The 23,017-nt window shown below is 38.2% G+C and overlaps 3 protein-coding genes and 1 pseudogene across 12 annotated transcripts in view; 2 read left to right on the top strand and 2 right to left on the bottom strand.

Moving 5' to 3' along the window:
• The window catches only part of astn1 (astrotactin 1), a 480,480-nt gene that overhangs the window by 100,628 nt on the left and 356,835 nt on the right, over positions 1-23,017 (top strand). For all 9 annotated transcript variants that reach the window (XM_085253594.1, XM_085253595.1, XM_085253598.1 and 6 more), the window contains exon 2: positions 22,088-22,269. In XM_085253594.1, the coding sequence (XP_085109720.1) occupies positions 22,088-22,269 (182 nt within the window). The remainder of the gene's footprint in view (positions 1-22,087; positions 22,270-23,017) is intronic.
• On the bottom strand, positions 8,556-11,674 carry LOC146554230 (uncharacterized; annotated as a pseudogene). The gene is made up of 6 exons (XR_014889555.1): positions 11,665-11,674; positions 11,206-11,264; positions 10,661-10,899; positions 10,399-10,547; positions 9,973-10,082; positions 8,556-9,535 (listed from the first exon to the last, which is right to left on the bottom strand). The product of XR_014889555.1 is annotated as an uncharacterized LOC146554230 (transcript).
• On the bottom strand, positions 11,697-13,116 carry LOC146554231 (uncharacterized). The gene is made up of 3 exons (XM_085253606.1): positions 12,569-13,116; positions 11,941-12,351; positions 11,697-11,850 (listed from the first exon to the last, which is right to left on the bottom strand). Exons 1-3 carry the CDS (start codon positions 12,671-12,673, stop codon positions 11,761-11,763), a joined length of 606 nt encoding a protein of 201 aa, XP_085109732.1. The 5' UTR covers positions 12,674-13,116; the 3' UTR covers positions 11,697-11,760.
• Positions 13,852-19,514, top strand: LOC146554232 (uncharacterized). The gene is made up of 3 exons (XM_085253603.1): positions 13,852-14,400; positions 16,218-16,319; positions 16,932-19,514. Exons 1-3 carry the CDS (start codon positions 14,071-14,073, stop codon positions 19,056-19,058), a joined length of 2,559 nt encoding a protein of 852 aa, XP_085109729.1. The 5' UTR covers positions 13,852-14,070; the 3' UTR covers positions 19,059-19,514.

Consider the following 23,017-nt stretch of genomic DNA (forward strand, 5'->3'; position numbering starts at 1 on the left):
ACCAAAAACTGAAGAGTCCCTGCCCGAAGGGCTACCAGGGACTTTGAAATTTTGCGAGCCCTGAGGTGATATAATGCAAACCATCTCATTGTTATAAAACATATTCAGATAACTTTAAACCCACTAACGTTTTAAAACTTAAATGTATTATCATGTGAAAGCCGTCTTCTAACATTCTGGCGAGGCTAAAAAGCTCTGTTTACTTTGTAAAGTGGATACTTCAAGGCCTCCTGAGAAATCAGCCCCTCTTTGGTGCAGCTAGAGGACAGGCATGAAGGACAACCTCCATGTGTTCATACTGGAATAATGATCGGGAAATTAACGCTGTGTCTCTCCTTCAGACCCTTTCTCTGTCAGCTCGTGCTCTCTTTAGCAGTCGTTTATTACTGCTAAGTTTGGGGAATTCAGAATCAACAGCTCCAAAGTAATTTCTGCTTATCGCCGTGCCCTCTGGTGCTGAACTCTGCGATGATTGTTATCATGGTCTCAGTGGAACACAGTTTAGAGAGAGAGAATACACTTGTGGCATTGTGACCTTGGGGAGAGTCATCTGAGACACAAGCTGCATTTTTCAGTGAGATTTGGGATTTTGTTTTTAACCCTTTTTTAAATAGTGCTGTGGATGTGGGTGTTACACACACACACACACACACACAGACAGACAGACAGACAGACAGACAGACAGGCAGATAGATAGATAGATGTGTGTGTACATATATTTCTCTTCTGTTTAAACACCCTCAAGTTCAAACCGTTGTAGAAAAATCCGGTATTATAAAATGAAACCAATTTCAGAGTCACACTGCTAGCAATCGAAGATTTATGTAAATTTGTACAGGAGACATAGCACAGAGGAGATTGGCTGACAATGGTCTACAGCCAATCAGGACGCAGAACACCATTCGCTGTAAAAGAAAAAAAAAAGAAAAAAAAAGTATGCAAAATTTCAAAACACGAAATCCGCGAAATTGCGAGGCCGCGAGAGGTGAACCGCATTATAGCGAGGGGCCACTGTATTTTGGTTTTGCCTTTTTTTATTGGATAGTAAGTAGAGATGGACAGGAAATCAGGGAGAAAGAGAGGGGAAGACACGCTTTCTCCCTGTCCTATCCCCCAGTCATGTCTGTCCCGTTTGTAGCAACTGAAAATAAAATAAATTCATAATTATAATAAAGGTCAATCAAATGGACCAATATGGCAAGGCCATGATGATCCACGTGGTAAAATAAATCCGCTTAGCATCTTTCTTGGCCTTAAGACAACAATTCTGATGGCTAAAGATCCAAACGGGACACAAAAAAAAAAAAAAAAAAAAGACACTCTGCAAAGGGTCGGACTCAAACCGGAGTTTATGGTTGCCTGCTCACACACTGAGGTAAACCGCTGCCCATGGCTATTATGTATATATGAATTGCTGCCATGAATGGACTGTACTGTACCCATACTGTAGATGTCCGATAGGTATAAATTATTTACGCACACAGGAAGGTTTAGTTACCTGTACCTAGTTTAGAATATGAGATATAAGTCGAATCAAATATCACGGTGTTGCTATTAATAAACAATGGTTGTAGTTTTCAGGATATGACGAACTGAAGCTTCTCTGGGCTGCCCGAAGCCTGAATCTTTAAATCAGAATGTGACTTTGAGTGCACCATGATGCCTCATGCTGTCAATGTGCAGTATGTCCAGTACCTAAAACAGCAGCATGTACCATGTTTTATGAATTAACTCCATACCAGTTATTATAAGATCCTCATTTTTAACTGGCAAAGAGCAAGCCTTTTCTACTCTTCCTGTTTTTTTATTAATTAAATTCATTGTTTGGTTAGTATGAAAACAAATATTTGATCCCACTTTAAAAATGTCCACATTGCCACCTACAAATAATAAATATAACAGGAGTTGTTTTGAAAGATTGCAGTATGCAACACTGCCTGCAGATGATTTCAGAACCTTCCTCTTATTATATTAGACAGAAGGCTTAGAGACAGAAACTCTATAATCTGGACAAATCAACTATGTGCATAGTTGAATGCTACAAAGTAGATCAAATTGTTTTGCAACAGTGATAAACTGACCAGATAATATATTATTGTCACAGCAGTAGCTACAACGACAGACTGGTAATGCAGTTAGCAGCAGCTCTAGCCTCAAAAGTCCCGGAGGGCCCCTGCGACTCTATTGCAGCTCCAGTTTAACACTCAGCCCCTCATCTTATCCAGAAGCATCCTCCAATAAGATGAATGATTTTATTCCACCTCTGACACTTCGCTGCGACGTTATTGCCTGGAACAGAACAAAACCTCCCTGCTGGGTGCTAAAAACTGACAGTGTTATATTGCTGAAAAAAGGTTCCCCGCATGTTCCTTGAACTGCACCAGACAGACTGCTTTACTGAAATTTGTTTGCTTCTGTCACGTCTCATTAATCTTGATATCAAATTCATTTTTTAATTCTTAAAAACCCTTAAGAATTTTCTAATTCCATCAGTTGTGCTTGAATAAGCAGAAATCATTGCGATTTTACTGAATTTGATGCAATACACTCGACGTGCTAACGATACACATGTAAGGGAGATCTGTGACAGCCCCAAAGCACACTCTGAATTGTCGGTAATAACATTGGGGTGGTCTGTGCTCTGTCAGTAACCAAGGGAATCTTAAAATGCATTCAAACAGACATGCATCAGGGATAAAAGATTCATATGAACAGTTTATTCCAATTAATGCCCGAGTCACATCTTTTAGTAGCTCTTTTACATCTGTGTTTACTTTATTGGGAAAACAAAGTGCAGTCCCCCAGATCAAAATATGTTTTATAACAATGAGATGGTTTGTATTATATCACCTGTATGTTATACAGTCCAGATCAAAAGTTGAAGACCACTTGAAAAATGTCTGACTCCCATTTCTTCTCGTTTCATGTTGAAACTCTACTTGAAACCTTGTAAAAGAAGAAAAAAAGATTTTGTGCCATTTTTCAAGTGGTCTCAAACTTTTGATCTGGACTTTATAACTAACAGGTGATATAATGCAAAAACCCTTAAGAATTTTCTAATTCCATCAGTTGTGCTTGAATAAGCAGAAATCATTGCGACCTGAGGTGGAGTGAGATTTTACTGAATTTAATGCAATACACTCAACGTGCTAACGATACACATGTAAGGGAGATCTGTGACAGCCCCAAAGCACACTCTGAATTGTCGGTAATAACATTGGGTGGTCTGTGCTCTGTCAGTAACCAAGGGAATGTTAAAATGCTTCGTGTTGTAATTCTCTGTGGTGCTGCTATCCATTAGTTTATGCTGGCATGAAAGTTACTGCTTTCAAAATGCTTAAGATAAGGGCTACTTAAATTAAATTCTAAAGGCACTAAAACTCCTTTAAACTAAATGGTACTGCAAATCTGCATTCAGAGGAGGTAAACTAATAATGCAGCCTAATCAGATTACTTTGATTCATTTTGATGCTGGTAGGTGGCTACTTTTCTTCCTCTCCTCCACTCCCTTCATCTCCTCTCCAATTTTCTGTCTCAGCCTGCCTCCCTACTCCGTTTCCTCTTTTTTCTTTCTTCCATTTTTCCTTTTCCTTTTGTTCTCCTGCCTCGTCTCTGCTGGGTGGCACTGTGTATGGTTAGAGGGAATACTGTGGTGGTCTCATTAATCCAGCTCTCATGGCAAACTAGTCCCCAGGGACAGAGAGCCCCCTTTTTAAAAAGTGCCCTGTCACACTCTGGCACATGATTTGCATTTAGGTTAAAACCAGTCGGGACTCTTAAATCTTATTTATGAGCCGAGGGAAGTCCCTCTTCACTGTGACATGAGGGCATCAGTTACTGTCAGGCCAAACAATTACAAACGCACAAATGCAGGCAAGCGCACACGCACACGCACACAGCTGAGTCATGGTGAAAGCATGAAGTGTTTTTGGTTTATAAACAGGTTAAAATCTGTATAGGGGTTGTGGCTATTATCAAGCTTGCAAGAGCGTCCTTTGCCAGCAATCAGTGTAATGGGCTGTCCGACGAAGAAGGTGCACACTCACAGAGCACAAGGTGAAGTGCTGTATTGTAATCTTATGCGTGTACAGAGTGTGCACAAAATATCAATGGCGTCAGCTCATTCAATGAATAGTTTAAGGCAGGTAAGTGTTTATAGAGAGAGCCTTTCAGGCATACATATGAAATCCTTCCAGTGATAGAAGAAGAACTTTACTCTTTACTGGGACTAATTAACCCTTTAAAATCATTATCAGTGATTAACCCTATCCATTATCCTTGCACATAAGAATATGACATTTTTATTTGTATTTTATATTACTTACTACTACTACTACTAATAATGGATTGGATTGATATAGCGCTTTTCAAGGCACCCAAAGCGCTTTACAATTCCATTATTCATTCACGCTCACATTCACACACTGGTGGAGGCAGCTACAGTTGTAGCCACAGCTGCCCTGGGGCATACCCTCCAAAAAATAAAATAAATAAATAAATAAAACCTTTTTCAAGCAACAAATAAAACAGAGCGTTACAAATCTAACTGAAAAGTAAACAGCCTCCAAATTAAATGAAAATAAAAAACTGGATTTGTGCAGGAAACAGAGACGAATCATTTATTTGTGTTTGCCCCACATTCAGAGATTGATGTGCCAGAATATACACTCATATGTTCTGAAACAGAACATATAAGTGTATCGTTAAATGGATAGACCCACACTTAATGTTACAATCTGTTTTTTCCATTTAGCAAAAAATAATTCAATTCAGTCCTGTTTTGTTTATCTGTTGCCAAATCCGTCACCTCAAGGTGCCAAAGACCCGACAACAGAACAGCAATGTGATTGTCTTGTTGTATTTGTGTAGTTGATGTCTGATATATGGCATGGAATCCATTCACATACTTAAAGCATGCTGTTTATTATAGCTTGGCACTTGCTGAAGACCTATTCAACAAATCCAGTTGTGTTTGATATCCTCAATGCAGTAATTTATGTGTTCAACCTTCTGTGGCTGATTAACAGCCTAAATAAGTAAAAACTCGTAGCAATAATGCTAATTATGTAAAAATCAACCTGTATAACCCTGAAGACATCACCTAAGTAAATTTTCTCTGGCTTGGCAAAGCTGCTCCAGTGCCGCGGGACAGTCTGCAACTGCTCTTTGCAGGCTGCTAACTCTCCTAATTACTAGCTTATGTGTAAAAATTACTCTTCCCTTTTACCCTTTGGTTCTCTGCTTTTTTCTCTTTATGTTGAAACATGAAATGTGTGCAAAGATAGAACTTATATATACGTATACAGAATTTGAAGCCTTGAATCAGTGAGGTCCCATGATGTGCAGGTGCTAAAATTGTGTAAGGTGATACATGCCCCTGAAGTTTGGCAAGCTGTGCAAAAGCCTGTGATCAGCAGGAAAATCTGGCTTGCAGCTACGTCTCAGCCACTTATCAGCGTAATGCTCTAGTGTGGAATGTGGTTAGCCTGTGTTTATATAAAGCTCTCCACACATGGCTTTAAGTAGATTTAGTGCTGATAGCGCTGGGTGTTTCTAGCACTTTCGTGTTTTGCCAGTGCACTGCTGTGTAGCCTCCCCATGCTTTCCCAGTCCTTGTTCCTGTCCTACTGAGTGTTTTACTTTACTGTTTTCATCAATGAGTCCTGGGCTTATTCTTTTGATCACGCCTAATCCTCTTTATTATTTGCATATTGTGATTTCTCCCTGCAACAATCAGTCCTCCGCTGCACCAAACACTGTGGACTTTGATTAATTATGGAATGTTTGTTAATGGACTGGGTGCTTTCAGTTCATCCTCACTTTTTATTTCTGCTATGCATTACCATTGTGTTTGCTGCTCGGTTAAGTTCTTTATGGTATAAATTATTTGATAGCTTGTATAGCAGTAGAGCAAGCGTAATATATTTAGATAATAGATTTGTGCACTGTACTGGGTCATGCTAGCAATTAGCGTAATAGTCTATTTCAGAGGCATTGGTTTCCAAAGTAATCCATAAACAGGGTGAGGATGTGCACTGTGAACCATACTTTAAATGGTGGCAGTAAAGAGGACTTGATGTGCAAATTCCTAATAAGAATTTTAAATGGAAATAATGGCTCCAGCCAGCAATCATAAAAACTGTAATACAAAGACACAAAGTACACAAGTCTCAGTTTCTGTCAAGTGAAAGTCTCACATTTCTCCACTTGTCAAGTTTTCTTGATTTTGTGAGTTTTGTTTTTAGTTTTCAGACACTGGATTTTGGTTACAATTCAAAGGGTTTTATCCAGAGTTTGTTCATTTCTGAATTCTATTTATTTTCACGTAAATGTTATATAAATATACATTTCATTTGTTTTATATAACTGAATTTACATGTCATTCCCATTTTATTATGTGGCACAAGTTCAGCACAAGCTCTGCCTCCTGTTCTATTTTGGTAAGTTTAGGTACCACAAATAAGTAAATGGACTGATTCTAATATAGCGCTTTTCTACTCTCCTGCAGCACTCGAAGCGCTTTAAACGACAAATAAGTCAACAGATCTGCTGAGAGCTGAGTGTTCTGTTAGAATACAGTATGATATTATGGGGAATACGGGGATTTTAATGTATGGTTGTCAGGTCATTCAGTTGTAAATGTGGATTGTAAACTGATTTCATGGAGCTAATGAAGACTAGCCAGTAAGCTGAAATGTAATCCCTTATTCTTTTCTCTGTTAGGACTCTCATGTTAAAAGATTTCAGTTGAGTTTTTACTTACTTTACTTATGAGACTCTTGAATATGAAGAGTCAAAATAACTGGTAGTAGTTAAAGATGCTTTTGCGACAGAAACATGAAGCTGTGTGAGACATAAAGACAAAGAGTCTTCCAAATCAAATCAAATCACTTTTATTGTCACATCACATGTGCAGGCACACTGGCACAGCACATGCGAGTGAAATTCTTGTGTGCGAGCCCCACAAGCAACAGAGATGTGCAAACACAACAACACAAACGAGCAAAATACAAGAATGGCCAACCTGAAACTAATAAATATATGTACAATATATAATAGTGTATGCATTTCTGGATGTGTATACTAAATATTTTCCTACGTGTGTGTGTGTGTGTGTGTGTGTGTGTGTGTGTGTGTGTGTGTGTGTATACACATTTTTACAAATTAAATAGTAAAAAAAATAAAAATAAAATAATAATAATAATAATAATAAAATATATAAAATATACAGAGTTGAATATGTGCAAAACAAGTGGTATTTATATACAGTGTGTAGTGCATAATGTTGAAGTTCCAGTAGTGAAGCTGAGGTGTCTATGACGTGTTCAGCAGTCTGATGGCCTGATGGAAGAAGCTGTCTCTCAGTCTGCTGGTACGGGACCGGATGCTGCAGAACCTCCTTCCTGATGGAAGCAGTCTGAACAGTTTATGGCTGGGCTGACTGGAGTCCTTGATGATCCTCCCCGCTTTACTCAGGCAGCGCTTCCTGTAGATGTCTTGGAGGGAGGGAAGCTCACCTCCAATTATCCGTTCAGAGCACCGCACTACTCGCTGGAGAGCTTTGCAGTTGTAGGCGGTGCTGTTGCCGTACCAGGTGGTGATGCATCCAGTGAGGATGCTCTCAATGGCACAGTGATAGAAGGTCCTGAGGATGCGGGGGCTCATGCCGAATCTTTTCAGTCTCCTGAGAAAGAAGAGGCGCTGCTGCGCCTTCTTCACTGTTTTGTTTGTGTGTACTGACCACGTAAGATCCTCAGCCAGATGTACTCCAAGGAACCGGAAGCTGCTCACTCTCTCCACAGCAGCGCCGTTGATGGTGATGGGGGTGTGTACTTCTCTGCACCTCCGGAAGTATGCAAACTGTAGAGGGTCCAGTGAGTCGGGTAGTGCAGAGCAGATGAAGTCCCTGACCAGCTTCTCGAAGCATTTGCTTACGATGGGGATCAGGGCTACAGGTCGCCAGTCGTTCAATGAGGAGATGGTGGAGGATTTGGGTACAGGGACGATGCACTGGAAAAAATGGCCCTCCAAAAACAAGAAAAAAAAAAACTTAATACAAGTTATTTTTTGCTTGAAATAAGTGAAAAAATCTGCCAATGGAACAAGTGAAAATTCTCTTGACAAGATTTCTTGAAATAAGACAGTGAATCAAGCCTTACGAGATCTTGAAATTAGCTGGAAAAACTCATTCTTAGCTATATTTTACTAGTGTTGTGAAGTTTTTGTGTCTCATAATAAGTTTGTGGTGCTCAAAAGTAGTATTTTCGCCTCAAAAAAAGCATTTTTTCTATAAACCTCCCAACATCATCCTCATTGTTTTCAGTGTATATAACTTGTTTTCAGTTCTAAAAACGTGACACCCATCTAGATTTAAGTCCAACACCTTACTTGAAATAAGATTAGAAATTGGCATTTCGAGACAAAATGTACTAAAGTTAGCATTCTTTTACTAGTATTAGGCAATCTTTTTTGTAATAATTCTCTATTTCTAGTGCATTTACCCCATATTCAAGACTTTTACCTACTGCTTATAAGACAAAAAAAAAAGAGAACTATAGACTTCAAAAGCAACAACTTTATTGATAAAACCCCATAAACAGAGGGGACTACATAAAAGAAAGCCATTTTGCAGTGACTTTTTCCCCTGCCCAATCTAACACTAAACACACCTGTAACATATGTGCATTGCACAGACAAAGTACAGACAAACACTGCTAGGCTAAAACTCCTCAACCTGTAACGTTTATTATTACAAAGTGCTTTTAACATGAACATTTGACCACATTCTTCAAACAATACCATAAAATTATCATTAAGGATGCACAGTATTTGATTTTTCAGCTATATCTAATATTTTACAGTTGTACTAGCCAATACACAATAAAGCAATTCTTACTTTTATACCAAACTAGTCAGTCTCAGCTTAGTCAATTTACTCTTTCACAGTAGAGCCTATTTTCTGAATAGTCCTCTGTCTAAACTCAACATTAAAAAAAAAAAATTAAAAAAAATAAATCTTAAAATTAACTAAAAGCGAGGCTGTCTCTGCACTGCACAAACCAAACACAAAATGCCGGCATGTTAGCCAATATTATTGTGCACCCTTAATTATAACACTGGACTAACCTGGCCAAACGAAAATCAATCACAACCAACATGGACTGTAGTAGCCGTGGAAGGAGAGAGGAAGTGCTTTCCTATAGTCCATCTGACCATATTGGCTTTACTGGCCAATAAAAGCAGTCCACTCAGCCATGCTCTTCTTGTAAGATGATGTGAGATCTCTCTCATGGATTTTGTCCAAGAGAACCTCCGTCTGTATGACGGAAAGCAGAGTGGCTACACACTTTGGGTATGTAAGGTGAAGGGTGTAATAGTAGGCCATAAGGTATAAAGCACCCTCGGTAACCAAGTCTTTTGGAAACGTGGTTATTGGCACATCTCCTACCGCTAGGATGCAGTTGGATGGACTCACAATCAGGACTGGGCAGGAGAGAGGACGTTTCATCAGATAGGTATTAGGGTCTTCTTGGTCCTTTAACACATAACACGGACATACTTTTGTAAGGATGATGCACTTTTGTTTCAAACACATAACTAAAGCTAAATTACAACAAAAGTTGAGGTTCTGAGAAAACACATCTAAAATTGCTACTTTTAATTATTCTCTGTTCACATCTGTCTAGCCTTCCTGAAAAACAGAAAACCAAGGCTACATTTAATTAGGTATCATTGAGGTGATAAAAATGTGCTACCACGTAATGCATCCATGTTTGTATTTACTGGTCACAGAGATCTAACCTGTGAGAACCCTCATACCAAAAATGTGTTTTAGGTGCCTTTTGAAGGCTTAGAACATATAATATGTGAATATAAAATACTTTGGCACTCATCAGAAGAAGCATTTTTTTAATACTGTTGTCCCAAAAAGAACAAAAACAAAAAACAACTGCTACATTTTACACAACTCACCTCAAGGACATGCACCAGAGCCTCACTCGCATCACGTGCCCTCTTTGGAGGAGCAGAGGTGGATGGGAACAGTGATGGCAGCACATGTAGGATCTCAAGAGCCTGTTCAGCTATACAGAAGAAAGAATCATCATCTCATTACCACACTTAAACAAAATCCTCAAGATCAAAAAAAACAAAACAACAACAAATTTTTGGCCAGTGACCTTTTGTAGCATTGAGTCTGTTTTCCCTGCGCATAACTAGTAAAGGTGCGGCTTTCAGCTCCTTCAAGAAGGAGAGGGGGGGTGGGGGATTAGGCCTTTAAAATTTCAAATTCTCCTCCTCCTGTCCTCAGTGACATTACTTTAAGCATGTTAAAGCAGTAGTCCGTAAAGATCCAAACTATACTCTGATGACCAATAACACCAAAACATCATTGCTTACCTTTATCCATTCCCATTGGGGGCTTCAGCGTCTTTTTCCATACACCAAAAAAACTGCACTTTCTGGCAGAAATCTTGCCATCTTCCCTTCAGTTCATTGATGAAGTTGGCATTTTCTTTATCCAAAATGCGATGAAGCTCCTCCATCACCTATAAAATATTCAGCATACCAATACAAACATGTCAATGCATCACTGAGGAGCAAGAAGTTGGTATGATAAACATTGTTTGGCTTGAATCACATGGATTCAACAATGACTTACATGTCCAATGTCCTTGAAGCAAGGATATGCTTCTAGAACCTTTTTGTGTCTGTCCTCCTCGCGAATAGTATTTGAATCAATGAATGCTCTTCTGGCTGAAAATTCCAAATCCAGGAGCTGAGAGACATCCTGCTGGTTTGGGTTTTTTCTTTTAAACAAAGTTTGTAGGGTCTTGTAGTGTTTGGCCAAGGTTGCTGGACAGTGGGTGTCTGGACTGTTGATATCTGCAGGCTTGTTTGCTGCAAGACACAAAATTACATAAACAATGTCTCTCACTTTAAAAAAAAAATCTGTCATTAATTATGTCATTAAAATTACAAGTGTCCACAGACTATACTTTAATGGAGTTAAATCTTAAAAAAAATAATAAAAAATACAGCTCTGAACTTAACTATTAAATACTTATTCATTTTTCAAAATATTTACCATGTAAATGCCAATTTACATATGGTCATGCAATCATATACAATTATATGTAGGCACACAAGTGCACCCCTATAAAGAACTGCCCACACACACACACAGCGGCAGTTGGATGGACTCACTATTAGGACTTGGCAGGGTAGAGGGTTCTCCTTAAGTAGGTTTTGTGCTTTCCTTTTTCCTTAAAGACATAGCAAAGAGATATTTTGTGTCAGGGTAATACACTTTAAAAATTAGTTTGGAACCTAAATTAAAAAACAGCTAAAAAGAGAAAAAAAAAGCCTCTAGTGAGGCACATTGTTTTTTAAAAACATTACTTTACATGATATACTGAGTGGTTAGAGACAGTGATGTTGCACAGACTTATACTATAAACACACCACAGTACCCAGCTCTTTAAATTTATAATATACTGGCTTTTATTAACACCAAATACTTGATTGATCACATTGGATCACTTCTTTCTTTCCTTAATAAAATGCCCAAACATGATTTTAGCTTTTTTGTTTGTCCTCTATCGTTGAAATTAAAATTGTCAGGTTGTGGACAAAAGAAGACTTTTGGGGAAAAACTTTCACAACTTTCAAACATCGTACTGACTAAACAACTTATCAATTAATGAGGAAAATGAATAACAGAATTATCATAGTTAAATTTATAATTAATTAGTTGCAGCCTTACCTCTTTGAATGTCTCCCATCTGGAGTGGCTTTTTGGGGGGATCTCACATTTTGCAGTCTTTTGTTTAGCTGTGTGTACACAGTAACCTGTATAGGACATTTAATACATTTTTCCAACCACTACTAAAATGTCCAACGTGAAACACTTTGGTATTGAAGTGGATGCATTTCACTTACCCATGTATTCTTGATGCCTTGGTCCTGTAGCATAGGGTAGTACTGCACTATTCTCTTTGCCATTGCTGTAATTTCTGGTTTTGATGGGTATCTATGCGATTCTCCATCCCCTTTTGCCCTCAGGATTGCAATCATACTAGTCATGGTGTTTCGGATGAGCCGACATCTGAGCTCCTTTGACATTTTGCAGCTGCGCTCTTCACCTTTCTTTGACAACTCAAAGTATTGTTGGCGGACTTGCTCAAGCTCAGTGTCAGTGTGCAATACATATTCTGGATAGAATAACTTCGCAACCTTTTCAGAACTTGTGCATTTTGAAGCAGTTGCATTTACAGTAGTGGATGTCTGTTGCTTGGGTGACTCATTAATGGAGGAGCTGGTTGAAGATTTTGAGTCATCTTGGCCAGATTCCTATAAAATAAATAATAATGAATAAAAGCAAAACGCAATTTTTTTTGTGTGTGTGTGTGTGTGTGTGTGTGTGTGTGTGTGTGTGTGTGTGTGTGTGTGTGGAGAGGGGGGGAATAGTGAAGAGCCATTCAACTCTGCCCGCGGTTAAACTAGTTGTAATCGGACAAAAACACGATGATGCCAATTTTAAGTGGTGGTGAGTGACTGAGAAACTGACCTCCAGTACATCCTGACAGGCACGCCAGACAGCTTTTCTCCGTAAAAAGTTCTCTGGGCCTGGGAAAAGATCCTGCAAGTCTTCACGAGACAGGGTGCCCATCATTCCCTCGCTGATGTTTGCAGCTATGAACACATTGGAAGAAAAACATAGCAAGATGAAATTATGCCCTACAAAGGAAACTGCATGAGAGATGAGACTATGAAAGTTGACACTTCATTAAAATTGTGTTGCTATTGCTAACTAGTTTAGTATAGAAATGTGGATACCTCATTGTCTGCTACTGTTTTTTGTATAGAGCTAATGATCAACATGCTAAAAAGACTGTACTTAAGTAAAAGTAGTGTTACTTCAAAATAAAATGAAGTAGAAGAAAAAAGTATTCTCCTCAAAAAAATTACTTAATTAAATTAAAAAATATATATCTGCTGGGCTAACTGCTGTGGAAAAATTCTGTTTACAGACAAATTGTCACACTACTTTAGTAGCATTGTTGACCTCATTTTTTATATATTGGACACTGAATTTTTATCCAGCTTTAGGTATTATTAAAGGAACTGAGCTTTTTGGAATGTAGTGGAGTACAGTTACTTCTTTACAAATCTACTCAAGTAAAAGTGTAAACTATAGTGCAGTAAAACTACTCTTAAGTACTTTTTTTCCCCAAAAGTTAATCAATTAAATGTAAATTGGTAAATGTTACTGAGAATTATCCACCTCTAAGGATGAATAAATACACTTGCATAAGTAAAACAAATAACTACAAATGTTCCTAAAATGAGGAAATGATCACATGAAATGGAAGGTAAAAAAAATTACTTAAACATCATCAACGACATTATTTATAAAATAATGTAATTTGCACACTTCCGTGTTCATACACCTATGTAAAACATAAGTCCATTTAATCTGTTTAAAAATAAATTTGCATACATTACCCTTTAAAACCGACACTGTGACCTCATCCAGTCCTTCCATGCTGTTAGCCTACTTAGCACACTAGTTAGCTTTTTTGGCGTTAGCTTGCCTCGTCCAGTCACTGTTCGGCTGCAACGTTACACAATATAAACACACCAAAACATTTAGAACTTTCGAAAGGAGTGTAATATGTACAAAAAATGAGCACTGTATAATACATTTTAACTTACTTCCAATGAAACGCGAATGCAAAGAACTCTGGGACAGTAGTGGCATGCACGTGTCTACATGAACTTAAGATGTCCACCAGATCATTCACGACAGCCAGAAACGAAGTTCGTCTTCAATTTGCCTGACATTTCTTTGGCCCAAAAATCCTAAAAGGATGATTGATTGGTTTTTAAACCAAACAACTGTCTTTGTGCATTGCAAAATAACGTTAATTATTATAGGTTAATAAAAAATTTTTTTACTTTATCCCCCACATATACGACAATTTAGCAGGCGCGTTTAACCATGGTAACGAGTTATTTTACGGCACAACTGCAGCCCGCGCTACCGAATGAAACATACTAGCTTCCAACATGACTTGGCGTTGCTTTATATGCTACGTGTTTGTAGCATTGAGTCTGAGACAACTTTTGAGTCACATTAATACCATGCACAGCCGCAGCCCTGACTTTCGCGTGGTGTGTGGAATTGATGGCTGTCCGAGTGAGTACAGAGTATATAACTCTTTCTACTATCACGTAAAGCGGACACACGCGCGTCACCTTCTCGGAGTGGAAGCGGATGAGGAGGATGGATCAACCCGCCACGGTTTACCTGGAGCAGGTGAAAGGACGGCCCCAATCAACCAAACTAACGCCAGTTCTTCAGTAACTGACGAGGGCTCAAGCATCCCCGCACTAACGGTAAGTTATTTTAACAAAAGCCAGAGAAACGAGCTGCAGAAGCTGTAACATAATGTTAGCATTTACTTTGGCAGATCCAAGTACGTCCATTAAATGTGTTGTTTTTGACAGACTCATGTTGTACTTTTATTTTAACAGTGATGAGTGTCGAACTAGTTGTTTCGCTAAATTAAGTAACTCACCTGAAACGTAAATGAGAGCTGTGGCAGAAACGCAAAGCTGCAGTCTTGTCAGACTGTTTTTTTTTCCCAGTCATCCGTTCGTTCGCTCCGGTGAATGCATCCAAACTTTGCAGAAAGTCCTATTAGTTTAAAAAAAGTTGATATATTGTTGAAATACGTGTTGAAATCAGCTGGTAAAAGCCAGTCAGCTAACTGAATAGGTCGCTATCATGTTTACATATGTGTTCAAGGTCAATTTAAGCCATGTGCACACGTACACGGGTATTTTTGAAAACGGAGATTTTCCGTTTTCGTTTTAAAAAATAATCCCGTCCACACGTAAAGGCAGAAATGAAGGAAAACGCTGCTATGAACATGCCAAAGCAACAGGTGGCGATATATTCCTAACCGTGCAGAAATGTTGGCCAATCAGAAGTCTAGAAGCCTCGGTGGGAAAAAGTAAACAAAGCTGGGGCATAGAAGCAGAACCGAGTCGTATGTGTGGAGGGACAGTAACTGTGTGTGTATATGTAAGCATTTAAACAGTGCAGAGAGTAGAATTAACAGTATTGTAGAAATTCATTTCACCGAAATAATAACGTGGCGCACAGTGTGACGTCAAAAAATGAGCACACCTTTGACACTGCGTTTTCTCCATTTTTCTGTCCACATGTAAATGCAAAAACGGAGTTTTAGAAAATATCCACCCTGGCCGGAGTTTTTAAAAATCTCCGTTTTCAGTGACCAAAAACGGCGTTTACGTGTGGACGAAAGGTGCAAACGCATAGAAAAATCTGCGTTTTCAAAAATACCCAGGTACGTGTGGACGTAGCCTAAGAGAATGACTATTAGGCAAAGCAAACCAAAATTACATGATTTGTTCAGAGTTACTGTCAAAAAAAAATTTAAACACACAAAAAAATACTCATCTTCACATTAATAAGAGCATTAAAGTCAATATTACTTTTATTGTCAGTATTGGTCATTTTTTTTTAAAGGTGAAACTACTAAATATAACATATTTCAAATTGTCAGTAACTTGTCCGACAGTAAATAACTGACATAACTAATTACTTTCATACAAACCAATCAGTAAGTTATTTTGTATATTTTTTAAATGAGTAATCAGTTATAAATAACTATTTGCATTTCTGAAGTAACAGTAAGACTACTGACAACATTAACTGTTACTTTTTTTTCTAAAACTATCTTTTGTTTTTCTTTTCTTTACCTTTTTTTCTTAGTAACTCAGGAGGTTATGTTTTTGGTGGCATTTGTCTGACTGTTAGCAAAATAACTCAAAGTTATGGACAGATTTTAAATTTTCAGGAAATGTCACAAATGGGCCAATAAACAAGTAATTCAATTTTGGGGGTGATCAGGCATGATCAAGGAATTTAAACTATACTGTACTGAACTCTCCATGTGCTTTGCTAGTCTTATTAATCTATTATCAAGTACTGCTTTGTTTGTCATTTTAGTTGTCATTTTAAAAGCTCAAATTAAAGACATCAGTCAGTAAAAATACATCTACCTTGTACCTTATGGGCATGAATCTAGCTAACTAATGAATGCAATATTGTTTGGTGATTGCTACCTATCAATGCAATTATTTATTTCTGTTTTAATAGATATGTTTTTGTTATTCTGTTTCAGAGTGGATTTCAAGAAGATGGAGAGGGTCACCTGAATCTTGACATTTATAAACATGCAACTGCATTTCTTCTTCAAGCCAAGGAAACCCATCGACTGACACAGGTAATTTATGCCATTAATTTTCCATTGAATTGTATTTCATTGTTAGAGAACCTAAAAGCAATATGCTTAACTTATGCTTAACAGTGCTCAAGCTATAACTTGGGCACTGTTCAGACCTGGCATCTTGAATGATCTGATCATAAATGGACAGCTATAGGTATGTGAGTGAAACACCTGACATTCGAATGTGTCTCCATGTACTTCATGGGTGACCACTCAGATCTCACTCCCCCACTATATATGGAAATAGACATGTATGTTGCATCCAAAATCTGCCTATCACTATGTTTCCTTAGCATGAGCTAAGAATAGAGACAACATAATACACACAACACAAATTTTCAATTTACATTTCCACCTATGATCCGATTTCTCAAAATGCATTATAATTAAGTGAAAACAAGGTTTTAACGTTGCATAAGGCAATATTATTCTTTACAAAAAAAATTTGGGTGGTGGGGGTAACTTATTTTGCTCATTGCATCTCACTAACTTTATGTAACTGAAGGTTTCATTTTTCAAAAATTGTGTCTCTGTGAGTTTGCATGTTGACTGTGTTCTCATATGAATTTTGTAATTAAGGATTTTCCTTTGTTTTTTCCTCTTCCACAGAGAGCTGTTAACCACATCGTGAGTGGAATCCAGCAATATCAGGCCGTATTATTGGAGCACCTAAAACAACAAATGAGTGACATGATTGAGAGACATTCTGGGGACCTGGATCAACTAAAGAGTGATGCAGTGGGGGTATTTGACCAGTTTGTTGACCCTTTCACTCAAATTGCTTCCACCCATTTGCAGGACAAGACCATCAAAGAACTGTTAAAACCAGTTGAACCAGAGATTATTGTCACAAAACAAACAGTCTGTTATTCGAAGCGTGGAGACTCCAGAGTTCTTGCCATTAAAGACCATTGTTTTCATTACATACCGTTGGTGAAAAGTTTGGAGCAACTGCTATCACATCCAAGAATGCTTGCAATGATTGATGAGAGGCCAAAGCCATGCAAGGATGGCTTTCTTCATGATTTCATTGATGGAGACATTTTTAAGTGGCACCCACTGTTTATTAAAGTCCCTACAGCATTACAGTTGATTTTATATACAGATGAAATTGAACTATGCAATCCTCTTGGATCTCGGGCAAACAAGAACAAGCTGTTATTGATTTATTACACCTTAGGTAACATCAGCCCTAAGTACAGATCAAGACTTCCTGCTATTCGTCTGCTTGCCATGGTAAAATCAAAAGATCTTTCCCGTTGTGGTATAGATGAGATATTTGAGAGGATTAACCGTGACTTAATTGAGCTGTGTGATGGTGTCCAAGTTGTCACTGCAAGTGGTGAGAGGACAATTCATGGGGCACTCATATCTGTGTGTGGAGACACTCTAGCTCAGCATGAAGTGGCTGGATTTAAGGAAGGAGTGGGTTTTGCCTACAGTAAATGCAGGCACTGCGAATGCCACTTTGAAGACATGCAGGAAAAATTTAATGAAGATTTTTTTGTTAAAAGGACCATGGCCAGTCATAACAGGCAATGTAATGACATTGAGAAGGCAAGTACGGACTTTCTGAAAGACAAACTAAAAATAACGTATGGTATAAACAGGAGAAGCAAGTTAACAGAATCTCCTCACGTTGATATAATCAATCAAACCCCACAAGACATCATGCATGTTATTCTTGAAGGCGTTGCCCCATATGAAATCAAATGTGTTTTAAAGAATCTTGTGCTTTCAGGGCAAATGAACTTAGATTCATTCAATAGTGCAATTTTGTGTTTCCCTTATTCTCCTGTTGATGTGAGGGATAAGCCTTGCCCCATATCTGTCAGTACGCTGTCATCAAATGACAATAAATTGAAACAGTCAGCTGGGCAGATGCTGGTTTTGTTGAAGATCCTTCCATTTCTTATGGACAAAATTGGAGAAAATCATTACACACAAATGCTACGTAACATGTTAGAGATCATAAAAATTCTGTTTTCACCTATTATTGCTGTCTCAACTCTCTCCAGATTGAAGCTTTTAATAGAGCAGCATTTAAAACATTTCAAACAACTGTTTCCAGATGAAAATATTATACCTAAACAGCATTATTTACTGCATCTTCCTTCTCAGATTAAGGCTCTTGGTCCTACAGTGAGGCATATGTGTATGCGTTTTGAGTCAAAACATTGTTTCTTCAAGCAGTGGGCTCTGAAAAGTAGTTTTAAGAATATTTGTAACTCTCTTGTGAAGCACAACCAACTTTATGAATGTAGTCAGAACGTGCATGAGAAACATCCCATTTTTTCAAGTGAAGTCGACATGGGTCCAGCCAAAGAGGTGAAAAATGTTCATTATGTAGAAGGCAAGATTAAAGACTTCATTGAGCAAGTTGAACATGTAGTTTCTGTACAGTGGATTATGCTACATGGAAATATACATTCATGTGAAAAATCTTTGGTTATTTCTGATGTCATAAATGATGCTCCAGAGTTTGCACTTGTTAAAAACATCTATATTGTAAATGCATCTGTGTATTGTTTTGAATGCCAGCCTCTCTCTACAGTTGGGTGGAATGATCAATATTTAGCTTATGAGGTAGAAGTTCCCTGTCTAGCTCAGGCAAATATTTTTGTGGATGCTGGAAATCTTGTTGATTATACAGCATACCACTATGTAAACTTTAATAACAGCAAGTACATTCCAGTGAAGTATGATCTAACTGACATCATCAAACATTATTCTTGAGTCTTTTGTGAATATGTGGGCTGAAATAAGGTTTTTAAAGACTGGCAAAAAAATTGTTCTATTTACTTTTTATTTTACTTTTGGTGCAATCTGTTCAGTGAGGGAAACAATTTCAGTGTTTTGCCTCTTTTTCAATGTCACATTGATATGGTTTGACTGGTATGTAAGAAAAATAAATACACTGTGCTTAAGATACTAAGACTCATAATAATGCAATGTTGGGCATGATATTAACCTGCAGTTCTCAATAAAGTAGATTTGATGTCCTGATTCAAGTTAGGTCTATTTCTTGAAACAAGATGATACATCTTTTACAAATAACACAGCAGCTTAAAACGTTTATGAAATGCCAAAAAAGCTTGTTTCGTGTGAGATATGACTCAAAACAATATGTTTTCAAGAGTTTTTCACTTAACAAGATATCCAAGATGCACTGTCTAAAAACAAGTTCCTATATCTCACTGAAACGTTACTCTTTAGCTGATTATGGCTTATTTTAAGTGTGATTAGATATTTTGACTTGAAATAAGACAAATATACTTGGTAAGATTTTGAGTTTTTGCAGTGTGGTGGCCATTTTGAAGCAGGCTGGGACTACAGACAGAGAAAGGGAAAGGTTGAAGATGTGTGTGAACACTCCAGCCAGCTGAGCCGCGCATGACTTGAGGACGCGGCCGGGAATCCCGTCCGGACCAGTAGCTTTGCGCGCGTTCACCTTCCTGAAGCACTTCCGCACATTCCATGCTCTATAGGCTTATAAGTCACTCACTGAATGAATGCATGAATAAATGAATGAAAGTGTTAATCTGGAGGCGGAATGTAGGTCTCACAGTCCAAGTCACTTATGCAATGATCTGTTGATTTGCACGTCAATGCCAATAAAATTTGTTACCCATGCAAACAAGAGGTGACAGAGATGATAGCATCTCTGTGGGGTTATACTTAGTAAAAGTGGCATTTTTAGCTAAATGCTCTGAAACTCCAACCTGATGCAATATAATATAGTGTTCAGGTACAACATACCTAACCAGTTTGATCCTAGACCGTGATCTGATCACCAAATCCTTGCTTTCCTTAGTGCTGCTGAAAGTCAGTCATAAAATCACATCTGGAACATACGCTATATTCCACTTAAGCTGCAATTTAAGTGATCTCTGTTTCGATTTATGTCTTCCAGGACTTCTGCTAACTTATGAACCTGATGCATTTGCTACTCTTCACACTTACATAACAGAAAATCACCCATAACGCTCTGCCATGCATTCATAATGTTTTCCATTTCTGCACTCTGTGTGTTTTGGCGTACATCACTAATATTTCAAATAGCTAGGAGGGGAATTTATTGTCTTGGGAGCTGAGGTATGACACAAAGCACAATGTTTCTCATGCTCCACTGCTTCCATAAAATCACTGTTTACTCATTTCTTTCTCGTGGGTTTATTTTTTTTCTTTTTTTTGTTTTTCCATGGATATAACGGCTGTCAGCTGTGGGAGTGGTATAAGCAGGGATCAGAAAAACGCTAAAACAGTGCAATCCATTTCGACGTATTTGCATAAATCATTTCCGGACAATGCAGACTGAATGAATGAATTACTGTAATAGAAAATGTCACAACTGTCACGACTGTCCTTGAATCTCTCAGGTTACGGGTGCCGAGCGCTGCAAATATGAAATTGCTCATCAGATTGCAGGCGTCTTGGTCGACAATGCCAATAAACTTTGTTGCCCATGCAAACAAGAGGTGACAGAGATGATGATCTCTGTGGGTTATACTTAGTAAAAGTGGCATTTTGAGCTAAATGCTCTGAAAGTCCAACCTGATGGTGGTACTAGAGGAAGTGTAAAGGGATTAACCTTGACTCTTCATCTAGCACCCAGTATGCAATGATCTGTTGTGGAATGTGAAAAACACGAGTGACGTGGGAGGATTCGTCCCCTGGGGACTATGAATGTGTGTAAATATGTTACTTTAATCATGTGGAATATAGAGGTTGATGATTTCAATCACTCTCTTGTCACATGTTTTCTCTGTTGTCTCCTAACTGACATAAAACAAACCTTCACTGTTTTGTCAATAGAGGTTAAAATAAGTCAGATGTTTCTGTTTCTGCGTAAAGACGTTTAGTTGTATAATTGTTATTGTCTTACAGGGGCTGCCCCTCCCTGAGCCTGTATCTTCTGATGGTTTCTTCCAACTTAGTATCACGGCAAAACCTGTAACAGACACGCTGGTCCACCGTGTTTTATGCTTTGCCTCTCCAAAGTGTGAAATGTACATGCATGCAGGAATTGCATTACCGGCAGGGTGAGATAACATATTTAAAGGCATGAAGTCGGTACTGAGTAAAAAACGTATAAAGTGCATTCCAGAGTCCTTAATCGCCAGAAACTATTAAGCTAGGAGGCTAATATGTATCTACATGTACATGTGTTAAAATGTCCGTGATTATTTTCATTTTGGCCTGAAATAAAACATCTTCCTCTGCTGTTACTGCATCTTACTGCATGTGTGTACATTTCACGTTTTGGAGAAGCGAAGTGTTAAATGCACACGATGGACCGGCCTGTCTATCACACACTTTGCTGTGATATCGGGTTTTTTCTTCCAGCTATCACCAAGTGCTTGATTGTAGTGGGTTGTCTGGTTGTTGAGGTTTTCTTTGTTGTAGAATCTTTATCTTACAAAATAAGGCACCATGACATGACTGTTGACAGAGGAGGACTGCTGTAAATAAATTAAATTAAATTGAATATGTGTCCCTTCTGTCTTATTTTGTTAGTTGAGTGAACGCTTGTAGTGTGTTTTTTTTATTGTGCAGTTAAAACTGCACGTGCCTTTGACTGCTCACTCGCTAACTTTCTGTCATATTTGATATCTGCACGATTGAACCTTCCAGTATCAGAAGATGCCATTTGCTGGTAAACTGTCCAAATTTAAATGGGTCTCTTCCAAGATATTGGTAATATTTTATGTGCAATAGCAGAAAGCTTCTGAGTGCCCTTGTGTTTGTCTTTTATGTTTTTAAAGAGATCTCTGGGAACTCGGAGGACATCCCTCTAGTGCGCTGGAGGCAGCAGTGGCTGGAGAATGGCACTCTGCTCTTCCACATCCATCACCAAGACGGCAGCCTGAGCCTCCCAGAACCGACTGAGGATCCAGCCAATGTCTCTACGAAGGAGGAGCTCCGCATCCTGCACATCTCTGTGATGGTAAACCCTCAGTGCTAAAAAGAGCTAAAACTGGAAAGTGCTATGTTATATTGCTGTTCATTTTCTTTTGACACATATAAGAACTTTTTAATTGGGCAAAATTTAGCAAAATGAAAAATGTTGGTGGAAGATTTTTTTTCTTTCTTTAATTAAAACTGACATGAGATCAAATTGATGAAACGACATCACTGTTTTTTCTTCTTCTCTGAAACAAAACGACTCCGAGATCTGTCTTTTTCTGATAAGATGGCACATTTTTTTGTTTTTGCTTCCAAATGAAACAGCACAACCCGCATATTTCTTTTCTGAAAAAGCAGACAAATCTTGTAGATTTCTGTCATGGTACGATGACTGTTTTACATGCAACAAATCCCCCCCAAGCCTCCCTCTGTCTTGCAGTTCACTCTGTAGTATGTTGAGGGTTTTTTTTTTGACCCAATATATGTGATATCTCAGTCTCCACCACAGTCACATGTCTGCCAGAGTTATTTAGATCAAACATATATTAAGCGCATGGCGCATCCAGCCTGCTATAGGGTAAGGATGTGTTTTATGACTGTAAAGGCATGGATGGGGTCAAAGTGGACTTTTAATGATAAAGAAAAAAGGGTATTTACTGTTAGCCATTTTAGTGCTATATAAACTATGGCAGCAAAACATATACTTATGAAATTCTACATTTCACTTGCAAAATATAGATTTTTGCATGCTTACACTGTATCAAACCTTATCTGCTCTGTCGGCAGAG

Source organism: Mchenga conophoros, linkage group LG18, assembly GCF_057382185.1.
Source record: "Mchenga conophoros isolate Kocher_MC1m ecotype Shallow Benthic linkage group LG18, M_conophoros_male_GT1.1, whole genome shotgun sequence".
NCBI classification, from domain to species: Eukaryota; Metazoa; Chordata; class Actinopteri; order Cichliformes; family Cichlidae; genus Mchenga; species Mchenga conophoros.

Coding starts and splice junctions, on each gene's coding strand:
- LOC146554231 (XM_085253606.1), bottom strand. CDS start 12,673: ATGATGGGCACCCTGTCTCGTGAAGACTTGCAGGATCTTTTCCCAGGC. Junction 12,352..12,568: donor CCTGTCAGGATGTACTGGAG/GTCAGTTTCTCA, acceptor TTTATTTTATAG/GAATCTGGCCAAGATGACTC. Junction 11,851..11,940: donor AAGGCATCAAGAATACATGG/GTAAGTGAAATG, acceptor TGTCCTATACAG/GTTACTGTGTACACACAGCT.
- LOC146554232 (XM_085253603.1), top strand. CDS start 14,071: ATGACTTGGCGTTGCTTTATATGCTACGTGTTTGTAGCATTGAGTCTG. Junction 14,401..16,217: donor CAAGCATCCCCGCACTAACG/GTAAGTTATTTT, acceptor ATTCTGTTTCAG/AGTGGATTTCAAGAAGATGG. Junction 16,320..16,931: donor AAACCCATCGACTGACACAG/GTAATTTATGCC, acceptor CCTCTTCCACAG/AGAGCTGTTAACCACATCGT.